Below are 27,703 nucleotides of genomic sequence, written 5' to 3'. Positions count from 1 at the left end.
GGGAAGAATGCTACCAGTGGCTCTAGACCAATGAGTTTTATAGACTACTGCCACTTAGATGCTATGGATTGAGCATCTCTGTCAAGTATTTGAAAATAAGATAGAGAAATTGTACTTATTTAAGTCAATATTCTGAGTTAGTCTTGCAAGTTCTTGTTTTTATTCATTCCATAAACTATATTTTCATATCATTTTAGCACATCTTCTCATTAAGGCTTAAAAATATACTAGTTGAAAAAGTCCCCCTTTTTGTTGTTGATGTGTGTTTGGGGGTGGGTGTTCACGGTGCTGCCCAGGCTGATCTCAAAGTCATAGACTCAAGTAGACCCTTCCCCCTGAGCTTCCCCAGTAGCCGAGACTTTAAGCACACAGCACCACAAGCAGTGAAGATGGAGATGACATTAGCTATTTCTCAAATTCCAGGCCATGTAGACAAAGAGAGCTAAGGTAGGAAACTCCTAAGTGTTCATAGATGGCTGGTGTCTTTGCATTTCAGTATGTATGCTTGATTCTATGTAATAAATGGCTTTTGTATGGTCATGGTAACTAGAAAGTACAGAATGCTGCCATACCAAGGAGCTCAAGGAAGAAGGCACAGGAACATTGGGTCTCTCCCCACGGTGTAGGAAATGAAGGTTCTTTTACATTGCAGAGGTGATGTTAAACCTCAGAAGGCACCCTTGTGTGATCAGTGTTGATGTGTGATCAGTGTTGATGATGTCTTAGCTCTCTGACATGGAACAAAACCGTGTTTGGGCTTTGTAACCTTAAGGAAATCTTCTCAGCTCTTAAATTTGGCCAGGGTCATGACCAATGTCAAATCTTGGTCTTTGAAACGTTGCTCATTGTAAGCATAAATATGAGTTTTCAAGTATATTACACCCCTTAAAATAGACTAGTGTCCATTTTTCTGTCAAATCTGCCCTCTCAAGAGTAAAATCTGGAGGAATTGTTAATGTAACTTTAAAATATATTCTTCCAGGGGTTCCTGTGGAAGTGACAGTGAGTAAAATACTTTGCCAACAAAACAGCCCTTCAGTTCTCTGGGGAATGACCCACAGAGCTTGAAGAGCTTGTTAGTAAAGCTTCTTACTAGTGTGATCGAACTTAGAAAGTGGGCATCTGATGGGATCGCTCATTTTACTGTCCCCTTTATCATCAGTGTTCCCAGGATCCCACATTCTGCTATGTCTATGTCTATGACATGTCTATTCACAACAGTTGCTAGTATTAGCTAAAGTAATGACTTTTCATTCAGTTGGCCCAATTCCCATTGTCAGAAATGTAAGTGGATTCTGATTAATGCACCAAGGTAACCTGTAATCCTTTATTGGAATCTAAACCCAAGGATTGATTGTATGGCGCTTCCATCCAGGCGTTGGGGCACAGTTAATTTTACAGCAGTCTCTTTTGTGTGTCAAAATAAATGTATTTAATGAACTGGAAACGGCTTTCTGCAGTTAGGCACGTTTAACAAAGTACACTTCTAGAATCCAGTTAGATGCCACATGGCCATCTAGCCAGTCAGGCTGGCTACATTTTCAGATACAGTCCTTTATCAAAGGAAAGAAGCCAACTGTCTAAACTCCTTTTCATTTGTTTGTTTTAGACAGGATCTTGCTTTGTAGCCCTAGCTGGCATAGAACTCACTATACAGGTTAGGTTGGCTTCAAACTCACAGAGATCCACCTGCCTCAGTCTCTCAAGTACTGGGATTAAAGGCCTATACTAACACACCCAACTAAATTTTAATTTTATATTGCTTTTTTTTTGTTTGTTTTTTGAGACAGGGTTTCTCTGTGTAGCTTTGAAGCCTATCCTGGCACTCGCTCTGGAGAACAGGCTGGCCTCGAACTCACAGAGATCCGCCTGCCTCTGCCTCCCGAGTGCTGGGATTAAAGGCATGTGCCACCAATGCCCGGCTATCCTGCTTTCTTTTATGTCTCTGAGCATAGAGCCCCTTAATAACTGGTGTGGTTTACATCATTCTAAGCATTAGTAGAAAGATGTATGTTTAATGTGTTTTGGGCTTATTTTCAGCTTTCAGTCCTTAGCTTTCAGGTTGGGTGCATTGGCATCCAGAGGTGTCTTACTGTGCTGCCTTATAGAGAGGCAGGGGGAGAGGCAGAGTCAAATGTGGTCAGATCCCGGGGTGATTTCTGAGTCTCCACGTGAGCTTGTGGGGTACAGAGCCTCAGCACTGTGCTCAGCACTCTTGGGATAGCTCTCCTGAGAACACTGACTTACATGCTGTGGCAGTGGTCGTGTGGACTACCCACACACACTGTCCAACTCAGCAGAAGGCACCATGCCTGAGTGTTCTTCCCCTCTGTCATGGTTTTGTTGTGCTGCTCTCGTCTGGTAGTAATTGTCTTGTTAATTGTATAAATTGTATGGCTTTACTATTTCTTAAAGTGAATGAGCCATGTAGATTTTCTCTTTGCCTAATCTGGACTGTGTTTGTACATACTAGGATTTAACTAATTTAGGAACCAAGGTTTATGACTACAAGCACCCTGTGAAACACATCCAAAATCTGGTCATGAAAAGACCCTAGTTGAAAAAAAAAATCATTATTGCTTCTGCCACATCCACACCACCTTCACACACTTGTCAGCCTTTGTAATACTTGCACTTTCACAATGGAATTGTCTCAGTTCCCAGGCTGACTGTCCTTCTGCCTCCGTTTGCCAAGGGCAGTGATTTTAAGTGTGTGCCACCACAGCTGGCTTCATAGAAAGCTCCATCAGTCAGCCAGGCTGAGCTCAAACTCAGTCTCACTGCCATAGCCAGAGAGTGCTGGGATTACAGGTGTGTACTACAGTGCCAGTTTGCCTACAGAATTTATCATTAGTCACTGTCCTATGCCCTCCCCTAGCCTCTTCCTGACTATAAAATGAGAAACCTGATATCCATGAAATCACATATAATAGTTGTCCTTTGTGATTAGCCAATTTCACTTAGTATGTCATCAGGAGTCACCCATATTGTGGTATGTATCAAAATATCCTCCCATATTAAGACTGAATGGTTCTCCATTTTACTATATAAACATTGTGTTTATCCATTGGCTATCAAGGGACACTTGAAATACTTCCATCTTTTTTCTCTTATGGATAATACTGCTGAACATGAGTGACCTGGTATCTCTTCAAGTCCCTGCTTTCGTTTCTCTTGAGTGTGTATCACATGTTCAGTTTTCTGAGAAACTCCGTATTGTTTATGACTCAGCTGCACCATCTTGTATTCCTGTTGAAGTCATAGGGTTCAATATATGCTATATGAACACAGTATATGTTGTTCTATACTATGTGCTCACAGTATGTGTTATTTTGCATAGGGTGCCTGTCTGTGTTTTCAGTGGTAAAAAGTGAGGACTGTATCCTACCTACCACTCCATTCCATGAGTCAGAGAGGCACACAGGCTTGTCCTTCATGCAGCTCCCCTGTTCATAGCTCCTTACATGGTTGTCTTTCTAAGATAGTTCCAGAACAGAAAATAAATGTGTCTGCACATGCCTTGGTTCCATGAAAACACAGGAGTACCACTTGACTCAACTATCATTCAGTAAATATTCATACACACCTGTCTGTCATGACTGGGTCTTTATAATACACTCAGAATTAAGTTGTGTCTATTGCTCTTAATTATCACCATGCTGACACTTGGGCTCTTTCCAAAATCCTTTCCCCTTTGGCTGGCACTAGTGACAGAACCAGGGCTTTGTACATGGTAAGCTGGTTCTCCACCACCAAATCACAGCCATAGCTCTCAGTCATGTTTTAGTTCACCATCTAACGGACCTTGTGGGTTCCACCTTTCAACTTTTCATTCTACTCTCAACCCAGCAGTTATTGTGATCCCCACAAAGTACGAGTCAAATAATGCCAGTTGCTCAAAACTGTCTAGGGACATTGTCCAGATGGCTGCTGTCTCCTCTAGGTCTTGCTTGAGCCTCTCCCCTCTGTGCAGCTTGTTTAGTCCTCTACGAAGCCTGCTCTCACGCCTCCATCTCCATTCCACCTCACACTCTTTCACTGCCTTTTTTTTCTAACAGCTCTTCCTACCTTCACATAATTAGCTTCCCTGTTCATTAAGTCTTTTTTTTTTCCCTTTCTTTGCTAGAAGGTGAGTTCCATGAGAGAACGGGACTTTTTAAAAAACTGTCTTTATGCAAATGCTTGTTGACTACACTAATACATTTTAAATTATTTTGTGTATGAGTCTTTCACCTCCATGTATATGTGTGCCCCAGTGCATGTTTGATGTCCATGAAAGCCAGAAGAACATGTCAGATCTCCTGGAACTAGAGTTACAGACATTTGAGAGCCCTATGTGGGAGCTGGGGGTCAAAGCCAGGTCCTATGTAAGAGCAGCCAGTGTTCTTAACTGCTGAGCTATCTCTCCAACCCCTACATTAATACATTGTTTGAGCTGTTAAATGAATGAGTCAGCTCCTCCTGTGGAGAAGCACTGGTAGCCAGAGCAGACCTCAGGAAATGAAGATATGGCCCCTTGCTTTCTATGTTGCTTGGGGAGGGAGGCATCCAGAAAAGACTATGAGCTTTATCCCATGGGACTTCTCACTCACTTCTACCTACCTACTCACTCCTTCCCAGTCTGGCATACAAAAATGCCTTTTCCTAAAAACGCTTAAGAGGTTGCAAATTTATCAGCATGAAAACAGGATCTTTGCCCACAAATATGCTTGGTTTGTCCCATGTAGTATTGGTTTTTTGTTTGTTTGTTTGTTTTATATTTTTGTTATCATTTTGAAAAGTGCTTATTAAAATAATTATTACTTGGCAACATGTAGGATGTAGATATTTCAGATGAAAATCTGGATTTCTATCATCCTTATAAAAACAACTAGTTCTAATAAAGCTTATATTCTCACCTAGCAGCCAGCTGATGGAATCGAGTAGAGTTCTGTCATACCAGGCATGTATTCCTTGCTGACTGCCTTTGTCTCTATGAGGGTTTGACAATGTCATGCATGTACATATGAATTACAGTTATTCTCACCCCTACTTTCTCTTTTCTCCCTCCTATCCATGTCTCCAATCCTTCCTCACTAATCCCTTGCCCACATCCATATCTTTTTGTTTTGCTTTGTGACCTACCACATTTAACCAGAGCCCTCTATATGATCATGGATTTGGAACTGTCCCTTGTAGTTCACTCACCATCATTGGGTGAACATCTGAAGATACTGACTGCTCCTTCCCCAGAGTCTTTTAGTAGTCTGTAGTTTAGCCACAAAGGTAGGGCCCCTCGAGACCCATCAAGCCTTACTGTGGACAAGGTCTGTTCTTGTCCCTGAGCAGTACAGACAACTGTAAAGTCCATGGTTCTGACTGCTGTGTCATGACAAGAAGGTTTTCATTCCCATCCTCCCTGCTTTCCACTCTCACAGTCCGTAAGCCTTGGAGGTAGTGATATAAATGAGCTCAGCTCTTTCTTTTTCTCGGCACCTTGAGTAGCCAAGAGTTTCTGCATTCACCATTTATTGTAAAGAAGAGCTTCTTCCCTAAGGTAGTGTTTATCTGTGGATATTAACATCGATGATTAGAAGGCAGTTAGAGGCCTTGTAAAGTTAGCTATGTGAGCCCATGGCCTCTCCAGCTGTGGATTTTTAAACCTGATTTTCAGTACCAGGATTGAAATATCTTGGAGAGGGAGCCTGAAATCCAATCAGAGCAGTTTGCCCCCTATCCAGTGCTGCCACTGTTGCAGCAGTATAGCCCCTTCCTTGCCAGAATTGAGTAAAATTTAAGCCCTGCCTTTAGAGGTCGAAGCTTTCATATAGCTAAGTTCTCATGGAGTTCTTTTTTTGTTAAGTGATGCTAACATTGACCAGAAACAGCAATAGTTAAAAGAGTAAAAAGAACTAAAATGTGGTTCAACTCTGCTCATCCCTTTTAGTATGCCATAATCCTTCTGATGTTGAGCCGTACCTTGCCAGTTCATGTGATAGGCTTAAAAAAGAAAATCAGGGTTAGTATCCATAGGAGTTCAGACACTTGACAACTAATTGGAATATATAACTAATCACAGGACTGGAATGATGGGAGAAGGGAGGAAAGAAGAGGTAAATAAATGGTTATGACCTTCCCTCCAAAGGTCCACCACGGTTAGTATTAAACAAAGGTGACCTCAGCATTTCATAGTTACCATTGGAACCTGAAAAGCTGAGTCTGGAGTGCTGGGTATCGGTGTTAGGTGTGTGTTCATCCCAGAGTATCCAGCCTAATGTCATTGTTGTTGTGGTGACATGTTTCTTTCCTTTTGGGTGGGAAGCTGTATGAGGCTAGATGGAGGGGACAGAGGTCACATCTGCCTTCTGCTACTATGTGTTGGCATTTTTCTCATGGGAGACTGGCACAGTTCGTTGTCCTGGCTTGTGTTTTGTGTGGTTTTGTTTACATTCCTCTGAGTATCACAAGGGAAAGAAATGAATCCTGAGTCCCTAGGGTTACTTGTGTTTTCTACATGGATCGGGGAGGGGCCCCGTTCTTTGAGAATGAGAATGTTGCTTTCATGCTCAGATAACAGAGGACTTTGTTACTTGGGAGATAACCTCAAAGTCATTTTGGCAGTCAGGAGACTCGAGAGAAGCTTCTAGAAAATGGACACCATCCCACCAATGCGTGCCATTAGTCCCAGCACTCTGGAGGCAGAGGCAGGGGATCTCATGAGTTTGAGGCCATCCTGGTCTACAGAGTGAGTTCCAGGGCAACTAGAGTACACAGAGAAACCCTGTCTCAAAAAGAAACAAACAAACAAAGAAAAGAACTTTTCTGCTCAACCTAGGAGTCACAACACCACAAGGCTCACCAGTGTGTCCTGACACTTTCCTTAGGTCGGTGATTGTTTGTGCTACTGTCATTGTTTTCTGAAAAGTCTACAGGTGTGGTTCTTCAAATCACATCTCTGTCAGTGTGAGACACCTGCTTTCTAGTGACAACTTGAGTGGGACCAACATAGCTTATGTGTCTACCTCCACTTGCACTTTCCTGAAGGCCCGATTCTTTGACTTGATAGGAGCTGTAACTATTGTGTACCTTTCTCCGTCTCAAAGGCTGGATGTTAGGAAATAGAAAGAGCCATCTGCTTGTGCAGATGACAGGGACACTGCATTTCCATACCTCTCTTCTCAGAAGCCTTGTTTCAGTTCTCTTTGTTCATAAGTTTGGGGAAATACAGTGGCTTATTTAGCAATTTTATGATGGCCTCTAATTAGAGGCCTCTTTGTTTCACCTTTAAAAGGGAGAGTACAGAGCAGTGTCTGAGCAGGTACCGAGTGAGCCCAGTGTACCAAGGGCACCTGGGGAACTTTACATGTTATCTAAGGTAAGGCCAGCTCTATCTTTAAAGTTTCCCAAGTGATTCTCATATGTAGTCAAGACTAGGAATAAGTGAGCAAGCTACATGTTTGCGGGCCACCCCAGAGTTCCAGAAGCAGTGTAGAGGACTACCTGGAAACAAGTGGGTGGAGCAAACAGAAGGGTCTCTAGGTCCCAGTGTCTTCTGCTTGCCCTATTCCCACCTTTTTCCCTGAGGAATTCTGCGTCATTCTGTCTGGTGCAGTTTACTGGTGGAAACAGGGGTTTTCTTGGTTTGTTCATTTGCCTTTTTAGGGACAAGGAAGGGGCATGGTAGGGATTTAATGCATGGCCTCACACCTAGTTCCAGCAAATGCTGTAGCCCAGTTCCCTTTAAACCTTGCAAGTTACTCAGTCTGGCTGAATTTACACTCCTCCCTTCTCAGCCCCAAGCAAGAATCTTAGGTATGCACCATTAAGTCCTACAAAACAGATTTTCTTTTTTTTTTTTCAAAATAGATTTTCTTAAACACAGTTCTAGTCACAGGCCCTATCTGAGAACAGCGGCACAAACATCAAATCTAGTTTGCTAAGACTGTGACTGCAGACCCTTCCACAAGAACCTGTGCTCTATAGCCTTTAAAGAATATAGCAAAAGAAAGGGAAATCTAATTTATAGTAAGTGATAGTGACCCATGAGCTAACCCTTAAGACAACAGAACAGTTTCAAGTGGAACTGGACGCTGACCATCAGAGGAGCCAATTGATTTCAGTGGCTTTAGTTGGCTCATACAATATTTTTTGCTTCAGTGTACCCCAGGCTCCAACACCTCACAGTTTGTACTGGTTTGCTTATCCTGACCTAGCCCTGCAAGCATTGGTCCTTTATCTAAAAGACCTTAGAAATCATCTATCATCAGTGTGTGTCTGCAGGGTTCTTCCACGCAGATCATTAAAACAACCTATTCTTGGCTGGTATAAGATGGTGTAACTGTAGTCATGTCTTCTCAAGAATGTTTTAAGGTGTTGGTATTTAGCAGACATTGAAAGAACTGAGTTTTATTTCCCCTCAGTAAAAAAAGAAAAGACAGAAATGTGGCCTTTTATTTAAGAGTATAATTGTTTGGTGTTAGCACTTAATAGAACATTTGTAAAAGAAATGCATTGCTGTGAGCACTGTGCTGTGAGCACTGTTCCAGGGCTCTTTACAGAAAGCGAAGTTGCTACATTTGACTCTTGATGGGCTAGTCAGCTCTAATCTAATGAGAAGTTATCTTCTGCCTTACCTTTTGCTGTTTCAATTACTCATTACCTCTGGGGTCAGCCTCACTAATGGACTAATTTTCCTGAGATTATGAAGCGGCATGCTTTCATTTGCAGATTGCAGCCTCTCTGGCATCATTTTTCCAGTTTTTGTTTTTTCCTCTTTTTTTTTTTTTTGAACATGTTTGTTTTATGCTGTATCACAAAACGGATTTTTCTCATCTTACTTCTGAAAGTATTTGTCCCCCTACAATTAATGAATAAGATGTGCATCCAAGGATATTTATCCAATGGCACCAACCAAATTTTATATTTTTTTAAAAGCAGCCATGCCTTAAAAAATAGTTGGCAAGTCAGTTTTGATTTTTAAAAAGCTCATTTACCAAAGCAAACTAGTAAAATTAATAATAACAATAACATTCCTATAGCAATTCTATATAATAAAATTACTATTAAAATTATTGCCAGTTTTTGGCCATTATACTCTTTCTTATATAACTTAAAATTTGGACCAGAAAAGTATAGAAAGAGCATAATTCTAAAACATACAGCATAACTTTTTTTTCTTTTTGTAGCATTAATCTTATCACTGGTCATTTAGAGGAACCAATGCCAAACCCTATAGATGAAATGACAGAAGAACAAAAAGAATATGAAGCCATGAAACTTGTCAACATGCTTGATAAACTTTCCAGGTATTGTATTCCCATCCATTTTTTGCTTGGTTTCTAAGAATGTTCTATTTCTTTGTCTCTCTCTCACTGAGAGTTACCATAGAACAACAACTCTGGAATCCATGTCTATTGGAACAGGGAGGCCCAGGCAGCAGCAGCTAGGTGCCACCCATGGCGTTTCTACACGTGCCACTTCTGGGTGTGCGTCACTGAAACATGTCAACACTCAGTGCTGAGCAGAAACTAGAGGTGGCTGTAATATTAACTGACTAACCTCCCTGTCGTCAAAAGAATGCTTTGAGTTAGGGTCAGTAACTTTGCTGCTTCTTGTATTTTTGTTTCAGTCTGTTTTGGTTTTTGTTTGAGACCATGGCGCTTTTTCTCCTTTCCTTTTTGATGTGCAAGTTTGCAGTATTGCTTTTTGAGTTGCTGCTGAAACCAAGAATTCTAAAATGCCATATACTCTTCAGGAAGAAGGGAAAAGAAATAGTTTAAATAAAAGACTTTTTTTAAGCAGGCACTTTTACTAATTAGGGGTTCCAAAAACAACCAGCCCCCCCCCTTTTGCTTCACACCTCCTTCCTTTCCAAAATAACCAGTTTTGTAAATAATTAAATCAAGACATACTAATCAACAACTAGCTCTTTGGGGGCATTATTAGAAGATGATTCCTGCAAACTCAGATAGGCTGCCTTATTTCCAGTCCTAGGTCATCTTGAGTGAGTGTTTCTTTGTGTTGGTGACAACCACCATGTAAAGGTAAATCTCTTCTGCTCATCTCATTTCACATAACCATGAAGCTGCTATTCATCCATCAAGAGAAATAACAGTTGGAATAGAACAGCTAGAGACTAGCTGTGGGAAGGGAAAGGGCTAACAGGAAAGCATAGGTTCCATTTGTAGCCAGAGGCTTAGCTGAGCTGAGAAATGAATGACTGTGGGTTGGCAGAATTATAGGAGATAAGGCTTTAGCTTTCTGAATGACAGTGATCATGTGTAAAATATCCTTAAAAGTAAGTAGCTTCATTATCTACAAAGTATTGTAGAACTTGATGACTGCTGGATCCTCCTAAATTTTTGTCCTTTCCCAGCATTTGTCCTGTTTGCAAATTACATTCTCCTTAATATTTTATATAACAAGTTTTTTCCAAGAAGGAAATTAATAATAGTCATAGAGACTGTTACTAGAGCCGACCTGTATTAAGAAGAATAACAAGCTCTATGTGAATATATAAAAAAATAAACTCTACTAGCTAGGAAAAGAGTTCAGTGCTAAAGTCCAGCCCTTAGGTTCAGTCCTCAGCACCCTCCCCTCCAGAAAAAGAATCTATGTAAAAATAAGTTGTATGTGCATGACAGCGTCTAGATGGGTGAAACATGATGGTGTAAGTAAATTAGAATGAAATCAGTAGATCCATCTGGTGGAAGCTAGAAAGGAAATTGCTAGCAAGGACCTGGGTAGAACATGTTAGTGTTTAGCACAGTAGATCACTAAGGTTGTATAAATTTCCTGTTATGACCATAGGAGTTGCTGGCAGTTAGCACAGATGCTATATAGCTGGTCCACATAACCTGCATGAGGAAATGCCCAAGCATAAACAAAAAATTAGGAATAAACTGCCCAAGATACTACAGTGTAATCTGAATTCTTGGCTTATTCATAGATGCATCACCAGTTTCATCAAGTACCCTATTAATTCACATAAAACAATTCTCTTTTTAATCTTGGGGGAATCTACATATTTTAGACATATTTTAGAAGCTACCTACCAATAAACATTAATTCTGAAATGCCCAACTTCCCCTTAAGCATGTCTAAAAGAAAACAAACATTCACCGAGAAGCACCCAGCAGGTGCCTGGCTCCAGCTGAAGGCGGTCCTGATGCTCGCATGTCTAAAACAGAGCCAGTATGTATGTCTGTGTTGGTTTTGATGGAAAGCAAAAGAAATTTGAGCATAGTCTTAAGCTGTGGTGACTTTGCATGGGGTGTGGTGGGTTTCACATTGTCTGCTGTGTGTGGGCTTCCTAACATTCACTCTCACTAACAACAGGGACAGCTGAGTGAAGCCAGCAGTAGGCATTCCAGAGCAACAGTGCACAGAATGGAACCATTCCTTCATGTGTCTTTCATGTTTGTTTTGCTAAATTATTCATTAGTCTAAAGCTTCATCTCTCTTTTCACCTTTTCTTATTTTTGATAAAATAAGAAAAAATAAGATGCCATACAGCCAAGTCGACTTAGGTTCAGTACCGTACAAGGAACATTTACTCAGCAGCACCCGTGGGCAGGGCACTGAGCTAGGAGGGCAAGGGAGATTTGGAGATGAATAAGATTTTTTTTTTTTTTTTTTTTTGCTTTTGGAAAACTCATACTCTACCAGGAGAAATGACTGTATAATTAATTTCAGAATGCAAAGTAGAAATGGTGACAAACAAGTTATGTGTTGAGCTGTATGCCCCAAGGAAAAGGAACAGTTCGTTCTGTCTAAATGGTTCAGGGAGTCTTTCCCGGGGAAAGGAAGTGACGTGTGGGCTGCTCTTGAAGTTTAAGAAGTATTCTCGAGAGAAGTGGAAGTGGAGAATTCATTATAGGGAGAGAGACTTAGTCCTTTCAAGTCTTTGGACTTTACTTACTACATCATTCTTCCAAAGAGCTCAAGTGGCATGTTAACCTCACTGACCAGTGGGAAATGCAAGGACCACAGAAATGCCCAAAACATTTCCAAGCAGATAGCTGCTGATAATCCATTTTCTTTTGGCAGTTTACAAACACTCACCCATGCAAGCTCTCTCCAGCTCCAAGATAAAGGGAGACGAGGAGCTCCATTTTGCAGAAGGCCAGGCCTTTGCTCTGCCCACTGTGTTACTATGTCTAAGTTACAGTGTTTGCCAGAACACTTCTTAGTCATCCTATCAGCAGCTTTTCCTGCACCTCAAAAAGAAAGGCATGTGAGCAGAGGATAGGATTGGAGGTGACGTGGCCAAGGCATGGACACTAGACACTTCCTTTTTTCATCCATAGGAGAGCAGATGTGAAGGACCTGCACCAGGATGGTGGTTAGCAACAGTGGCCCGTGCCAAAGCACTTACCAAAGTGATGACTAAGGTTGGTCATGCCAAGTACTATTCCTGAGCCTGGTGTAGGGTATAGATGTTAATGCCGAAAGTGTAAAACCACTCCTGTGAAACTTGAGGTCACATTTCCATCTCACCTTCATGCTAGACACAGCCCTAGGAATTCATGTCCTCAGCATCTTTACCCCAGCGAAGATTTGAAAGGTGGTGAGGAGACTGGTGCTTAGAAGCTTCCCACTGAGTATGGACCGAGTAGCATCCTCAGTGACATTAGGTCATGTCTGTGTTACCTGTCTCTAGTTCTTTGTGGGATGGCAGTGCCTCTGGAGGCTTTCAAAGCTAGAAAATCATCTCAACCCTGTAAATCCTTTCCTGTATAGTTAGTTCAGTGCCTTTTGCCCTATGGTTTCCCAGTGTGCAAGAATGGAAAATGGAAGTAGCTGACCCCTCAGATTTGAAGTCTGGGTTTTGTTTTTGTTTTTGTTTTGTTTTGTTTTGTTTTTTTCTCTGTATAAAATAACCTGCAGGATTCAAGTCTTCAAAGTGCAGTTGTCAGTTCCATTTCTTAGCCAAACATTAGAAATGTGGGCCATGACTGGCTAAGTTAAATAAGTGATAAGGACTTCTTTGATCTAGAATAAGTATAATATTTAGCAGTCAAGCCTGAAGTGTAAGATTACAGAAAACATCATGTGACATTTATAACTTGCCTGCCTCTCCACCTCCTCTCGCCTTAGAATTTGAAAGCAAAAACTAAGCCCCTGCACTCAAGCAGGAGACTAGAATGGTTGTGTGGGTAGGGAGCCCAGGATCCCTGGCCCAGCTGCCTGTGCCTAGCAGCAACACACTCGCACACTGATGATGCCAAGGGCAAGGACATTGTTAATTACAATTTTGGTTCTACTCCTCTAATCCCCTTTATTTCCTTAATTGACACCAGATGGATTGGTCTTATACTCCCTTCTCACTCTAGCACTGTTTATCAAGGCACTTTAAAACACAACAAAAATTGTGTTTTAAATTGCAGATAGAAAGAAAGAAAGAAAGAAAGAAAGAAAGAAAGAAAGAAAGAAAGATAGATAGATAGATAGATAATGCCTATTCTGCCACCACTTCCTTCTCTCATCCATTTTCTGGCCACTAACCATGCTTCCCATCTCACCCCATTTTTGCCAGCCATATTGATATATGGGACATGCCTTTCGTAATATTGGCATCAAATATAAGGTTATGGTGATTTACAGCTGAAAAGTAACAGATACATAACTTTTTCCACATAACTAAATTCTATTGCTCATCTTACAAAAATACCAAAATCTGTAATTGCACATGCCTTTGTGAGGAGTTAGTCTAGGATGTTCTTTTCGGGTACATTTCAGAAACACGACCAACCCTTTCAAAGCATTGTAAGACCTGATGTAGGCACCACAGTTTAAAGGTCTTAATGATCTAGGTCAGGAGACACTTTGGATATGGGAACCACTAATTCATGACTACTGCATACATGAAGTGTGATTAATCCAAATTAGGATGTCCTTTAAAGACAAAAAGAGAGCGGAAAGTTTCGCATTAATTATTTAGTAGATTGTGTGTTTAAAATGACCAGGTTTTGTATGGGATTAAATACAATATACCTTTGAAATCAACTTTACCCCACTGTACTTTTCTTTCTGGGTAGTGGGACTTGAATGTCAGCATGCAGCTTCCAGGGTGGTGGCTCCTGTTGTGACATGCAGCACTGTCCTCCGTCACTAAGGTTCCATGAGAAGTCAGTTAAGGGAACTTGGTACTTTGTACACTGACACCATCTTATGAAAGAACGAGGGGATTACTTGGAGAAGCTTGGTCTATGCATCTTTATGTCATAGAGGACTATCTCAGTGGCTAGTCGCCTGAATGGGGTGTCATTTGCCCTTTGTATTCCTTATTGTAAGTCACTGGATGCTTGGTTAAAGCCAAGCTGAAAAGGCTTTTGACAATTAGCAAAATGTGAAATGAAAATAACATCCCTCCTAGTTGCCTGCCCTTTACTGTTCAGATATCCTGATTGGAGGAGCGTATTAGAATTTTCATTTGTGCTGCTTCCTTCAACAGAGTTCACTGGCATGTAAACCTCACTGGATTTTGTTAATTTAGACAACAGAGTAGAAAAGCTTTCTAGTAATGTTACCAAGAACTGATAAAGAATGTCATTATTTAAGGCTAAACTAAATTACACTCTTTCAGCTCTGTCCTGGCCTCCCCTCTAATATGCTCTTAGCTGTGCTAAATTACACTCTTTCACCCCTGTCCTAATCTCCCCTCTAGTGTGCTCTTAGCTGTGCTAACTAACACAAGGCCACAGCTGATTTTTTGAAGCTTTGCATGCTATCTTCTAACAGAAACTAGAATAATACAAAACTAACTTAATGTTCCAAAATGTAAAGAGTGCTTCTATATGTGCTCCCTGGTGATCTTCTAAGACAGTCCTGTGAAAGGACTGAGCTGTCAGAGGTTAAGTAATTGACTCAAGAGCAGTTTCAAAACTCCCAAATATTATGCTTTTGAAAAATGACCAACAACTTTGAGAAGTTTGTCAGTCTGGTTATTTTTAAATGAGACATAGTTTTAAATAAATTCAAAGCACTAAAGACCAACAGTGAGTGTGTGTACTTAGACAGGCTATAGATTATAGTGGAGATGTGTCACACACCCCAATTTTCTACTCCATATCAGACACTACGTCATTAGTTAAAGAACTAGCTTTATTAGGGAAACAAAGTTCTAAGATGCTCTGTTAAATGGGTTTTTGACATTATTTTTAAAAGAGAATGAGTAAGGTATCCTAACAGATCCTTGCATGCCATCACATCACTAAATCTTAACTCTAAAATGGCTTTCCTATTGAAATTTTTGGGTAATTTGCAATCCCATTACAAAATGGAAGGGTGTGGTGGTATAAATGGTATGCCATGTCCATTTATCTTGGGGTTGACATATTTCAGTTTCCCATCAGTGCTCCAACTTCGAATGTAATGGAAAGGGCTGAGGGAAAGGCCTCAGGATTATTGACTAAGATGCAGGTTTGAAGACCTTATGTTTGCTGTGGAAAAGCCACCATTCCCATTATTCCTCATCTATTAACGTCCTGGTAAAAGATCACTATAACCAGTTGCACTAGGAAGTCATTTAGAGAGAGATGAAGAAGCAGTGTCCACACCCAAAGGCCACTCCACTCACAACATCCAACACAGTGTAACTTTTTAGCTAAAAAGGGCTGTCACCGAGAGTGAGAAGCCCTGAACACTTGAGAGGCCTGTGACTACTTGAGTCATGCTTAGTCCAGCAGGCACTGCAGCTCTATACCGTCTGGGGTGTCAGGGGCTCCATCCCCATAGGCATCTTATGTTAATTAAAATACTTCATTTATATACTAATGCCTTGTCACATCTTTCAAAGGTGAAAGGAATTAAATATGAAATGGCTAATTTAACATGTCAGGGCTCTTTCTCCAGGCCAACCTCACATTAAGAACAGGAATCCCTGTGCCAAAGTAATGGTTCCCAATTATCCTGTCTCGGGTTTTGTTATACATTGAACAGAAGTCAGCAAAACAAGAATGTAACAGAAGCTGGCTAAATAGCAGCACCCTCATTAAAACAGAGAATTAATCAGGGGTGATTAAAGGAAGCAATGCTTCATAGGTTTCCCCCTTTTTCTTCTTTTCTAATCATAGAACAAAATATGTGACACAAAAGGATCGGAACTATTATGCAGTACTCAATTAGAGGGAGGTGAATAGGTCTCTAACATGCTGTTTTATCAAAAGAGCAGACTGGTGTTTGCATGATTGTTGTTTCATTACAGACCCTGTCATTAATTCCATGTGTCAATACTGCCCTGTAGTACACAGAGCAGACAAGAAAGAAGAGCCCTTGAAAACAAGGGAATGATTTTTGAGTCGTTATCAAGCTAAGTGGCAAGCGGGAAGCTGAAACTCGTATAGGTAAATTCGAAGGGACTCTTGGGAGATTTGCTAGTGGGAAAAACGATGTATTTTTACCAACTGCTTGATTATGTCCTGCTTTCAACAAGTGCACTTGAATCGAATGCTTTGTTTATATTGCACAAAACATGTGCTGTGGGTAAGAGTATTCTCTTGCTTCCAGGTCAAGTAAGGTGTTACACGCACATCTGACCTATTCTGTAACATGAATGCAGTGTGCAATTGGGCATGTTACTGTCTGAGCCCCAATATTACACTGTCACTACTGGGGGTGTCACATAGGAATTTAAAGCCCTAAAACACTGTGACCATTTCTACAGTTCTGAGGAGCTATCGCAAAGTGCCATCCCAACAGGAAGATGTTAAAACAGAAAAAATGTAAATGTTTGAATCCCATATAAGTCCCCACACCTTTTTGGTTCCCATTGCAGTCCCAAGGGCAAAATAGGGTTTCTTTTCTTGGACGTGCTTTATCTGTGTCCTCTTGCCTGGCCACACCCTTATAGACTATGGTTCCTTATCGTCTAGTAAGATCAAATTTCTAAATGATGTTTCGTTCCAGTTGAACATTCTTGGAGGCTTATCTCTTCCCTGGCCAGATGCCTGATCAGATGAGAAGCCCGCCATGATACTGTCACAGTGCCTAGAATGGGCTCTTTATCCAGTAGACATCACTGTACTTTTTGGTGATAACGGGGGCAGTCTTAACTGTGTTAAGGCCTGTGTATAGCATTGAAGGTAAGTATGAAGCAGTTGTTGCTATGTGAATATCTAAATACTGATACACATTTCAACCATGATGTTTATTGGACACTTGGCCATCATTTTTTAGAAAGGACCTTTGTAAATTTAGGACCAGTAGTAACTCTTCATAATATGACACAGTGAAGGCTATGATGCAGTCTGGATCCTTGTGAGGTACTTGACATTGCAATCTGCTGGCAGATTGCAGAGAGAGTTTGTGGTTGTGGTATTTATCATTGACAAGCAGATGCTATGTCTGACCATTAGGTTTAGAATACCTTGATTAGGAAGAAAGGCCTAGGATAGTGATTTTGAGTGTCTTAAAACTGCAGGAGCTTTCTATGTGATTGAAATTATTTAGTAGCTTGATACTTAATTCTTAAAATCAGTATAGAATAGTGGGGATCATCTTGTCCAACTCTTCATTTTATAGCTCACAGAGGCAAATGGTTTGCTCAAGGATTTGCAACAGATTAGCAGAAGATATGAGGCTAGAATCTAGAACTCCTAATTTCTCAGGCATAAGACATGGAATCTGTACCAGATGGGGGTTGACAGCAAGAAAGCCTGACTTGTGCTGGGCTGAGAACATCATCTAATGATGTTGACCCATCGAGGAAACTGTCACAGCTAGCAAAAGAATGCTCCTTGACCCATGAACTATAGCCTTTCAGGAAACATTTACCAAGCACCTACTGTGTGCTCCTAGACTAGATATGTGAAAATCATAGCCAAGGAAGACATGGACACTGCCTTCCAGTTGAGCAGTCTAGTAGAGAGCAATTAAGTCCTTGGACAGCATTTGGCAGGCAGGGCTTCCTGTGGGTTAGTAGTCCTTCCTGATCCTGTGAGGGGATTTCCTGATCCTATGAGAGGATTCCCTGTGCATTAATAGTCCTTCCTGATCCTGTGAGAGGATTTCCTGTGGATTAGTAGTCTTTCCTGATCCCGTGAGAGGATTTCCTGTGGATTAGTAGTCCTTCCTGACCCTGTGTGGGGATTTCCTGATATTGTGAGAGGATTTCCTGTGGATTAGTAGTCCTTCCTGATCCTGTGAGGGGATTTCCTGATCCTGTGAAAGGATTTCCTGTGGATTAGTAGTCCTTCCTGATCCTGTGAGGGGATTTCCTGATCCTGTGAAAGGATTTCCTGTGGATTAGTAGTCCTTCCTGATCCTGTGAGAATCATGTTCTTCTGTGGATTAGTAGTCCTTTCTTGATTCTATAGCAGGGTTTCCTGAGGACTGGCAATCCTTTCCTGAACCTACAAATCTTGATGAAAGCAAATCTGCTCACAAATTTAGCCTGTGTCCTGTTTGTGGCTTAGTTGTGAGGAGCCTATATGGTATGTGACTTATGTAACAAGGCCAGCTCATGGGTGCTTAACTGAAGAAACTGCTTTCTAAGGCCCTGTGCCAGAACACAGGAGGACTATGACCTGATTAACTAAAGCACAGAACAGTTTCTTTTAATATGTCAGAACAGTATTGTTTGCAGCTTTCAAACTGTGTAGTAATGGTTTTTGTTAATAAATTCTCTTAAATAGTGAGGTGGCTCTTGAAATAGGAGACAAAAATCCCTCCATACGCAGTCCAGTTTCAACTTTGGAGCCCGGGTTTCCAGCCCCACTTTCATGCCTCATAGAACTTTTGAGCTTTCGTTTTCTTTTTCTCAGCTTAGCCAACATGCTTGCCGGCCTTGCACATAACTAACTCTCACTTGTGTGCCTTTGCTTGACTAACCCTGCTTCTGGGATGCCTTTCTTCCTATAATGCCATGTCTTCACTGCCATTAGTGTAGCCTCGAGTCTGCCTCCTGCAAGGGACCTGCAGGGATGTGACCCTCCCACACGTGCACTGCCATGTGACGGTGGAAGAACACTGCTGTAGTGTTCATGAAAAGGTTCCTATTCTCCGTCCTTTTCTTGTTGACCTGGACACAAACAGATGTAAATGAAACCGACATTTACCTCAGTTACCAACACCTTTAAACTGAGGTCATTAGGTTCTTAAGGTAGCCACAGCATCCATTAGGGTTAGCAGTGAGTCTCTAGAGCAAGTTCTTGTTTGGTGCTTGCAGGTTGATGTACTAGCTTTAGGACAGAAGAGCAGCAAAGTTGGACTTGAGAGTACAAGAAGCAATCCAGGGTCCATGGGTAAAGCAGTCACAGGCTAGTAAATTATCCATTCCTGCTCTCAGACAGGACAGGAAATCTCCTTGAACACATTTCACAGACAGCAGGGGTCAACTGGTGAGCTGTACGGCTCAGGGAAAGCAGGGTTCTGGCTCAGGGAAAGCAGGGTTCTGGCTGTCAATCATCCTAAGTTTGTTGATCTGCTGTCCTGTAACCTTTTTGATATTGTTTAATGTGTGTGTGTGTGTGTGTGTGTGTGTGTGTGTGTGTGTGTGTGTGTGTGTGTGCATGAGAGAGAGAGAGAGGAGAGAGAGGAGAGAAGAGAGAGCGAGAGATCTTCCAAAGTGAGAGGACAGAGACCATGTCTTCTGCTTCTGCATATTCTCCTCCAATGCTCCCCCAGTTATACTATTTTATCAGGAAGGGGAAGCCTTCTGTAAACACAAGGAACAAGAGTACAGCTTGTGGGTTCCAGTTATATCCCATCCATTACACTGCACATTTTCTATGTGTAGTCTGTGGTCTGTGCATTCATGATCGCTTAGTGAGGTGCATGTCCCTGGTCTAGTTCTACAGAGAATGAAATCAAAGTTTAGAATTTTCGAGGTCTTGCAGTTAATGAGCTCTAGATCTAGAATTAAAACCCAGGTCTGGATTTAGAACCTATATGTGCTTTTCACTCCCCTACAGTAAACACTCGAGTCCTCTCCAGTTCACAGAACTCTTTGATCTATACTGTTACTGCTACCACTGCTGTTCTGGGACTTCCATGTCATCACTGGGAAGTAGGCAGAGCTGTTATTACCATGCCTCCATTTTACAGATGGGGAAACTAAGATTTCACTGCTGGGAAGTGGAAGAGACCAGACCTTAGACTTGCTAACTTACAGTCTGTTTGCTCTTCCCACACATCACGTTGCTGTCTTAATTTATTTGCATGAATGCATGACTGTGGCCAAGTTGCACTGACTCCGTTCCTACAGAAATATCAGTACAAAGAAACATTGCATGGAGCCATGTGGAAAAGAAAATAATTCATACCTTCTGAGGGGCTTCCATTTTAATGGAGGGTGATGCAGAGCACCCCCTAAATGCTTGAAAATAGTTAACAAGTGAGAATGAAAAAGTGGGTGCCCTTTGTTCTATAAATTAACTATTGTAAACTGACCATGAAACTTTAAGATTCTCAATTATTCCTAGTTGTAGAGTTTGACTAGAGGGTAGGAATAAAGATGGAAGACTTAATTTGGAAATATTCTTCCTGGGTTTATATAGAAAGTAGCTGAGTAGTTGGCATACGGGCAGCTAGTCCCAGGATTGACCTGTTATTTTGGAAATGTAATTGTGTTAGTACTGTCAGTGATGGTGTGTCTATCAGGTGTTTCATCACTGTCTTTGGTAGGGCCCCTGCCAGTTCTACTTCTTCTCCTTAGTGTTCAGTCCTTACCATACCTCACTGCCTTCAGTTACCAACACCTTTAAACTGAGGTCATTAGGTTCTTAAGGTTTTGTGTTTGTTTGGTTGGCTTGGGTTTGGGTTTGGGTTTTTTACCAGGCATCTTTCCTGTGTTCTGGCTCCTGTAGGTAGTGCCATAGCCTTAGCCTTAATACCTGCCCTGGAGCCATAGGGGCACTGTACCACTCACCTTCACCAGCCCTCTCTCACACCTACATGAGGTGTGATGCCTTCCTGCCCCAGCCTCAGCCCTAATCCATCTCTTTCTCTCATTACACAGCATTACAATGACCTCCTAATACCTAACCTGCCTGTCACCAATTGCACTATATCAGCCACAGCACTCCCAGAGTGTGATCCCATAGACACTACAGGACGAATGCTAAGCTCCTTCCTCTGACCTTGTTAGCCTTCCCTCTTGCCCCTCACTTCTTCCTAGACCCTCTCTTCCCTAAACACTGGTTCCTTGTCTAGCCTTACAAGAACACAAAGCAGCAAAAGCAAATTAACACAGTCACACAAGACAACGGAGCCTTCCACAGTCTCCTTTGCCCAGCATAGGGTGTCTGGTTTTGTCTGTGATGCCTTCTCTGCCTCTCCCAGGTAGTGTGGCCATGCTTCTTCTCAGGAGCCACAGTGTCGAATCCACAGTTCTCTCAGGACATTTACCCCACCTGTGGCCCAAGTCATCTTGGGTTTGTTTGTTTGTTTGTTTGTTTGTTTTTGTCCAGTCATCAAGAGCAGCAGCTACCACTTGTCTTACTCATCTGCCCAGCAAGTGGCAGTTCCTGTCACATGGTTGTTGAACAGTGAATTCAACTGCTTTTCCATGCAGTTAGAACAGCCAACTGAGATGGACTCACTGTAAAGAGCACTGGACTAGGGTTCAGGAGACCTGTCCCATGCCCAACTCTGCCACTCAGTGGCCCCCTTTTAAAGGGGGTCAGACTAAATGATCTGTGAGACCTCTTCCAACTTTAAGCTTCATGATTTTGATCCTGTTCCCTGCATATAACATGCAGGAACCTTGGTTTAGCTAGCAGTCAGCCATCCATACTTTCCGGACCCTGGTCTCAGCAGTCATCCTCTGGCACTGGCCAGAACCACTTGCTGAGACTCCTGTTTCTTTAACCCAGTCACTGAGCTGAACCTACTTCCCCAGGGTTCACTGTGCTGCCACAGCTATATCGATGCCCTTTCCCAGGAGAGAACCCTTCTTTGTGTTGCCTGAAGGGACAGTAACAAGGAGAGAGGCCAAGTGTTATTGTTTCCCTCACACCACAGCCCACCAACACGACAGCTGCTGCACCATGTTCTCAGGCAGTGGTGACCATTTCCATGAGAAACAGGTTTGAAGGGGCTCCTGGGCCTTTGACGCCCGCTCTCTTAAGTGCACTACTAGCTTTTGGGAGTGGAAGGAATGGAGTTACCAGCTCAATAGGTACATTCGTCACAATCTCCGTGTAATATAAACAAGGGTTATGAAAAAGATTAAATAAATCTTCCTGGTGCTTTTTGATTGGCTTAATCAATAATTAACCATCTTAGATGAGGCTGTAACTTGTGGAGTGGATACAATTGGATTAGGTGAAGACAGTTGGGGAGCTTTGAAGAGATTAAAAATGGCTGTCAATCCTGTAATTAAACTGCCACAAACAAAAGCAGTGGTGTTTTAACCAAAAAGAAGGAAAGAGAGCGAAAAGGAAAGAAAACCTGGGGAAATCCAACTGATTTGAAATGAATCAACAAGTATTCATGAGTCAGAGACCATGGGAACAAAACCAAATTTGACAGATTGATTCTGTTAAATGAAACGTGTGTTTAATTCTAAGTTGGGCAGGTGAAACTCTGGCAGCTTCAACTTCTCTAAAACAAATGAATCCACAAGAGGGGAAAAAGTTAATTATTCAAAACAGAAGAGACCTGCTCCTTGTCCTGAGCCCATTTGGACCTTGACTTTTCATAGTTTAATTGGCTTAGTAGGTTTGGCTTGTGTGAATGAAGTCTTTCATCTCCCTCTTTTTCTTCCCATGCCCCTTTCATCTTTCTATCACACACAGAGAGCGAGAGAGAAAATACTTTGGATTTTAAAGACTTCTCTTTTAAAAGGATGTGGATCTGGGTGGGGGAGGGGCGTGTGTGTGATGCTGGTGAATACTTTTTTTTTTTCTTTCTTTTATCTCTTTTTCCAGAGAGGAGTTGCTTAAACCAATGGGACTAAAACCTGACGGGACAATAACGCCTTTGGAGGAAGCACTCAGCCAGTATTCTGTCATCGAAGAGACCAGCTCCGACACAGACTGAAAAGCATCGTCACCTGCTCCACTCTCAATATGGCTTTTATCAGCATCTTTTCTCTGTAGCTCCAGGGGAATCCTTTTCTCTAAAACATTTATGCCCTTGCTTTGGCTAGAAACACATTAGCTGGTTTACTCGTTGAGAACCCAGCGTATTTAAGAGGTGGTCCTGTGTTCTCTGCAACACTGAGACATCACACAGAGCGGGAGTTAGGCAGAGTTTCGGGCTAGGAGCAGAGACAGTCATTCCATTTCATGAGGATGCAGTGCGGCCTTCACTCAGAAGCAGCCCTGGTCCAGGCTTGTAGTCTTGTTGCCAGGATTCCTAGCCGAAGATTCAGCCATGTCTTTTCACCCACTCATGTAAACCACCCCTTCCAAGTCTCTCCAGCAACCCCAAGGCACATGAGAGCCCAAGGAGCTGGCAAACAAGGGCTGAGGCAAGTGACTCCTTAGATCAGCACTGACTAAATGGAAGCCAGGCAGCTGCTCTGTAAACCCAGCCCCACCCTTCATTTCAGTTTTCTGTAAATGTGGAAACACACACACAGAGAAACCTGTTACACTCAGAAAATTTGTATGTCACTTAGCTAAAACTTCAGAATACATCTCTCCTATGAGGAGTTAGAAATGATGGTTTTGTTCCAGGCAGCTACATGTGCCTATTTATTCCTCAAGTTCCTGAACACTACAAGTACCGTAGGGCTGGACCACCATCTGTACCACTGCATCCAGAGCGTGCATTCTGAGGTCTCACTCAGGGTGCCAAGTACATACTCATCCTCCAGGCAACAGAGAGGATGGGGCTCCCCGAGTAGTGGGAGTTCTTTTGTGGCCTGTGCTGGGGGTAGGGAGCCAACAGCACCCATATGTACATAAAGGTCATTCGTATGTCACATGTTTTAAACAAGGGTCTCTGTGTGTATTTGTGTGTGTGTTCTTTCTACCATATGTGATCAGTTTAATGGTAACTTTATTTATTAAAAAAAGAAACACAAATAGTTACTATTAAACTGATTAAGGCTGTTTATTTTTACTCTTAGAATGGTCATATGAAGTAGACATGCAATCATGTAGACAGCAGGCCAAGTTGATCCGTGGCTAAAGCTGAAAAGGGGTTGGTTTCTTTTCATATATGTATGTATATGTACATATAAGTACACATACATACATACATGCACACACATAGATTATGTGCTTAACCACTGCCTTTTAAAACTTTAAATTAAATAAAACATTGGGGATGATTCAATTTAGCCATCTGTGTGTGTTTCTTTATGGATACATGGGCTAACAATACCATTGCAGTTTGTGTTTTAAAGTGTTTTTCCATCTGTTGCCTCACTTGTCATCATGTAACCTCTTTAAAAGACAGTGTGCATAGTACTAGTGAGAATGGCATTTATCCTAAATTATTTCTAACAAAACCACACATCAAGAATTGAATCATAAAAGGCCTTTGAGCTGCCAGAGAGATGTCAGTCAGTTTCTTAAAATTTACTGAACAAATTGCATCACTAAGATTTACGTTCATTTCTAACGTTTGATTGCTTGGACTTGAAGCCCTCACCCCACACACAAAAGCAGAAAAGGAGTTTACTGGAGTTAAAGTCGGCACGCTGAAAGTGAAAGAAGCCAGCTGGGCCTGGAAAGGCCTGCAGCACCCATTCATTGGTGCTCAAATAGGGTCAGAGTGCCTGCCAAGATGAGAGAGGAAAAACACTGCCCATGGAGAGCAAACCTGGAACTCTGCTTACCTAAGAGTACCCAAGTTGACTCAGAAAACAATGTATGTGATGCTATGGCCATATTTTCCTAATTGTGGCCCTGAGTTGCTGTAAAAGAATAAATCAAATTCAGAATGCTTTGTAAGCAACTAGGAAGAGTACATGCATTACAGGATTTTTGTGCACAATTGTTGGGAAGAGTTTGTGGTCCATGTTTTAGCCAATGGCATATAACCTTTATTTGGCAATTCATGATTTTAGCTTAGGTGGAAAAATCCAGAGAAAAGGGAATTTAATTAACTATTTTGTTATTTCATTATACAAATGCATTTTGAAAGTATTTTTATAATCTCTGGTCAGATATCTTTCCCATGAGTATCAGCCTAATAACTCAGGCCATGCCTGGTGAGATGCTCCTCGCTGGCTCTGCCCAAATTGCTGCATAGTGCTGCAGAGGTGCTCCTAGGCTCTCAGTGAGTTCTTTCACTTTGCAAATCTCTCTACTGGGCACTTCTTTTTCTTAAGGGTTAATTCTTAGAAAGAAAATGGAGTAGTTTCACCTTGCACACAGAAAGAGCACTGAGCATCAAGTTCCATGTCTTCTCTGTAATTTCACCCCAGAGTCCAGCTGCAGGCCGGCTTGATTTAAGCACCTTCCCTACTGCATGTCTGACCACACAGCCAGAGGCTTTGAGATGGAAGCAGCCCCGGCTGCTGAAAGTGGTACTTCTCAGGTCATTTTAAGCAATAACCTCTAGAAGAAGCAGTCTTGGGCTTTCCCATCAGGGAGGTGCTGGCATGGGAGTGAGAAGCCTGGTCAGTTAGCAGAGATACACGAGGTCCTGGGCACCCTTAGGTCAGAGACAGTGGTGTGGGCCATTCCCTCTCCAGTGAGAATGATGGGACAGTGACCACTACAGTCTCCAGCCCTCTGCCTACACTGAACTTCGAAAGTGAAAGATGGGTGAGGAAGTGTGCCCTAAAGCAAGGCATTCGAGCTGCTTGAAGGGACAGTTCCCAGATGGCTGTGACCCTTTCAGGTACCCAGATGCCACCCTTCCTTCATATATGACAGGCTGAAGCTTTGCAAGTGACTAAATGGCACTTCAGCAAGCACACACGTCTTGCTGCCTCCCAGGACTAGGTGTCCACCTGCACCCCTTTGTCTATCAAAGACATACATGTTCTTTATAAAATGTACAGGAAACCATAAGACTAATCATTGACCCAGAGTCCGCCCTCCCTGATCTTCAGTCTTAATGTTGAGTGTCTCCCCTTCCTGTGTTTTTTCTATGCATATATAATTTATTTTACTACAAGATTGGGATCATGCTGTGTTTATAGATTTGTACCCTGCTTTCTTTAACATATTGTGAGCATTTTCCCATACCAATAAATATTCTTCAAATGTTAATGGCTATGACATTCCATTACATGAAGGGTAGCAAACCCTGCTGATCACCACAGCAAATATTATGATCTTTAGGACCTACCCATTTAAAAAAATGTTGCATTTTGTCTTTCGGGAAGGCAGCCTGGGCCTCTACACAGTAAAGCCACAGCACCTGGAGTAGCTGGGAGTTGCAGGCTCACCCAGCTGTGTAGCTCTGTCCAGAAGCTATGGTAGCATGTCATGGCAGCAGAATTAAGTACCCAGAAAGTCTTGCCAAGTGAGTAGCAAGGGTGCCCTAGGACTTGGAAATCAAAAGGTGCTAGCCTTGGTTGGTGGGGAGCCTGGTGCCAGCTTTCTTGGAGGTATCCACTGTGGTTGCAAGGTGGAGAATGCTCAAGGGTGGAGAGTGACTTGCTCTTTGGGAAAACCAACGTGACACCTGTTGGAGTGTGACAGGCACAATGTGGAGGATGAAGAAAGGAATTGTGTTCTAAGAAGTCATGAAGGTGAGGTCAGTGACAGCTGAGATGAGACTTGAGCAAAGGAGGAGCTCCTCGAAGGACTGAAAGATGGGCTGACATGCTGACCGGTGCTGTTTCCACGGCGACTTGGACAGATAGTTTGTAATTGACATTCCAACTTCAGCATGAACTTGGGTTGGCATGTACAGGAATAAGCCTTTAATACATGGTCCTTTAGGGGACTTCCCAGAAAAGAAAATATCCCCCAAGCATTCCTACACTGCATAAAGAGTGCCATGGGTATGCATGCATTGCATATATGCATACTGATAAAAGGGACATGGTGGAGGTTTGTTTCTAAGCTTTACTGTAGTCATGGTATCTTTTTGCCTGTTTGTATTTCCTGTCAAAATATACAATTTGTAGCAATTGTATGGGAAGGAGATGCTGGAAAATTCAAGCTTAAAAAAAAACCTTATAAAGACTTAAAACTGGTGGTAACCAATATCAAAAGAAAATCAAAATTTTGCTTATTTGAAGATTCTGGAGGCATTCAAGGGAAACAGATGAGCCACACTGAAAGGATGCAGATGTAATGGATCTTGCTTCTGTTTTGGGAGTGGTGGTTATAAAGGGATTTGGCTATGGCAGGAGAGTTGACACCATGGGCATTGGCAGACACTGTACACCAGGGCCTTGCCCTGCACCTACAGCAGTCACTGGTAGACCCTGCAGGGCCTAGAATGGCTTGAGGGTCTGAGATAACAGGCCTGAGAAGGGCTTGTGGTGAGGGTTGGCAAATCCCCGCCCCCACCAGCCCCTAACATGTACACACATGAAACCATGTGGTTCCTGTTCTGTGTGACCCCAGACCCTGTATCCAAGAGCTCCCCTACGAAGGGGTTGGCTCAAAGGGTTCCAGACCTTATGCTAGCAGAGAAGTCAGGGAAAGTCCCTGCTGAGAAAAGGGGGAAGGTAGATGCCTCTCCAATCAACTCTAAGAACCCTGGCAGCCAGTCATTTTCTTCTGGAAGAACTGACCCTAAGGGACCTGAGGAGACTGAATGCAGGAATCCTTCTCTGAAATGGGAGGACGGTTCTTGGTACTGTCACTATTCAGTCATGCAGACACTCGTTCATCAAATAAGCACATTGACTGCCGCAGAA

At 42.2% G+C, this 27,703-nt stretch overlaps 1 protein-coding gene across 9 annotated transcripts in view; it reads left to right on the top strand.

The window, feature by feature from the left end:
• The window catches only part of Ric8b (RIC8 guanine nucleotide exchange factor B), a 96,920-nt gene extending 72,707 nt beyond the window's left edge, over nt 1-24,213 (top strand). For 2 of the 9 annotated variants that reach the window (XR_004771686.1, XR_003480527.2), the window contains 4 exons: nt 9,165-9,284; nt 12,288-12,371; nt 16,187-16,325; nt 22,851-22,979. Coding sequence is in view for 5 of the 9 variants with exons in the window: in XM_027392500.2 (XP_027248301.1) it covers nt 9,165-9,284; nt 22,851-22,962 (232 nt within the window). In the remaining 4 variants the exon portion in view is untranslated. Of the gene's footprint in view, nt 1-9,164; nt 9,285-12,287; nt 12,372-16,186; nt 16,326-16,887; nt 17,064-22,850 lie in introns of all 9 variants that reach the window. The other 7 variants (XM_027392500.2, XM_035450722.1, XM_035450724.1 and 4 more) reach the window with 5 other exon arrangements.
• Nucleotides 24,214-27,703: the final 3,490 nt, after the last annotated feature.

The sequence above is a fragment of the Cricetulus griseus genome, assembly GCF_003668045.3.
Source record: "Cricetulus griseus strain 17A/GY chromosome 1 unlocalized genomic scaffold, alternate assembly CriGri-PICRH-1.0 chr1_0, whole genome shotgun sequence".
Classification (NCBI taxonomy): domain Eukaryota; kingdom Metazoa; phylum Chordata; class Mammalia; order Rodentia; family Cricetidae; genus Cricetulus; species Cricetulus griseus.
Note: the sequence above shows the minus strand (reverse complement) of the source record. Positions and strands in the feature narration are given on the sequence as shown.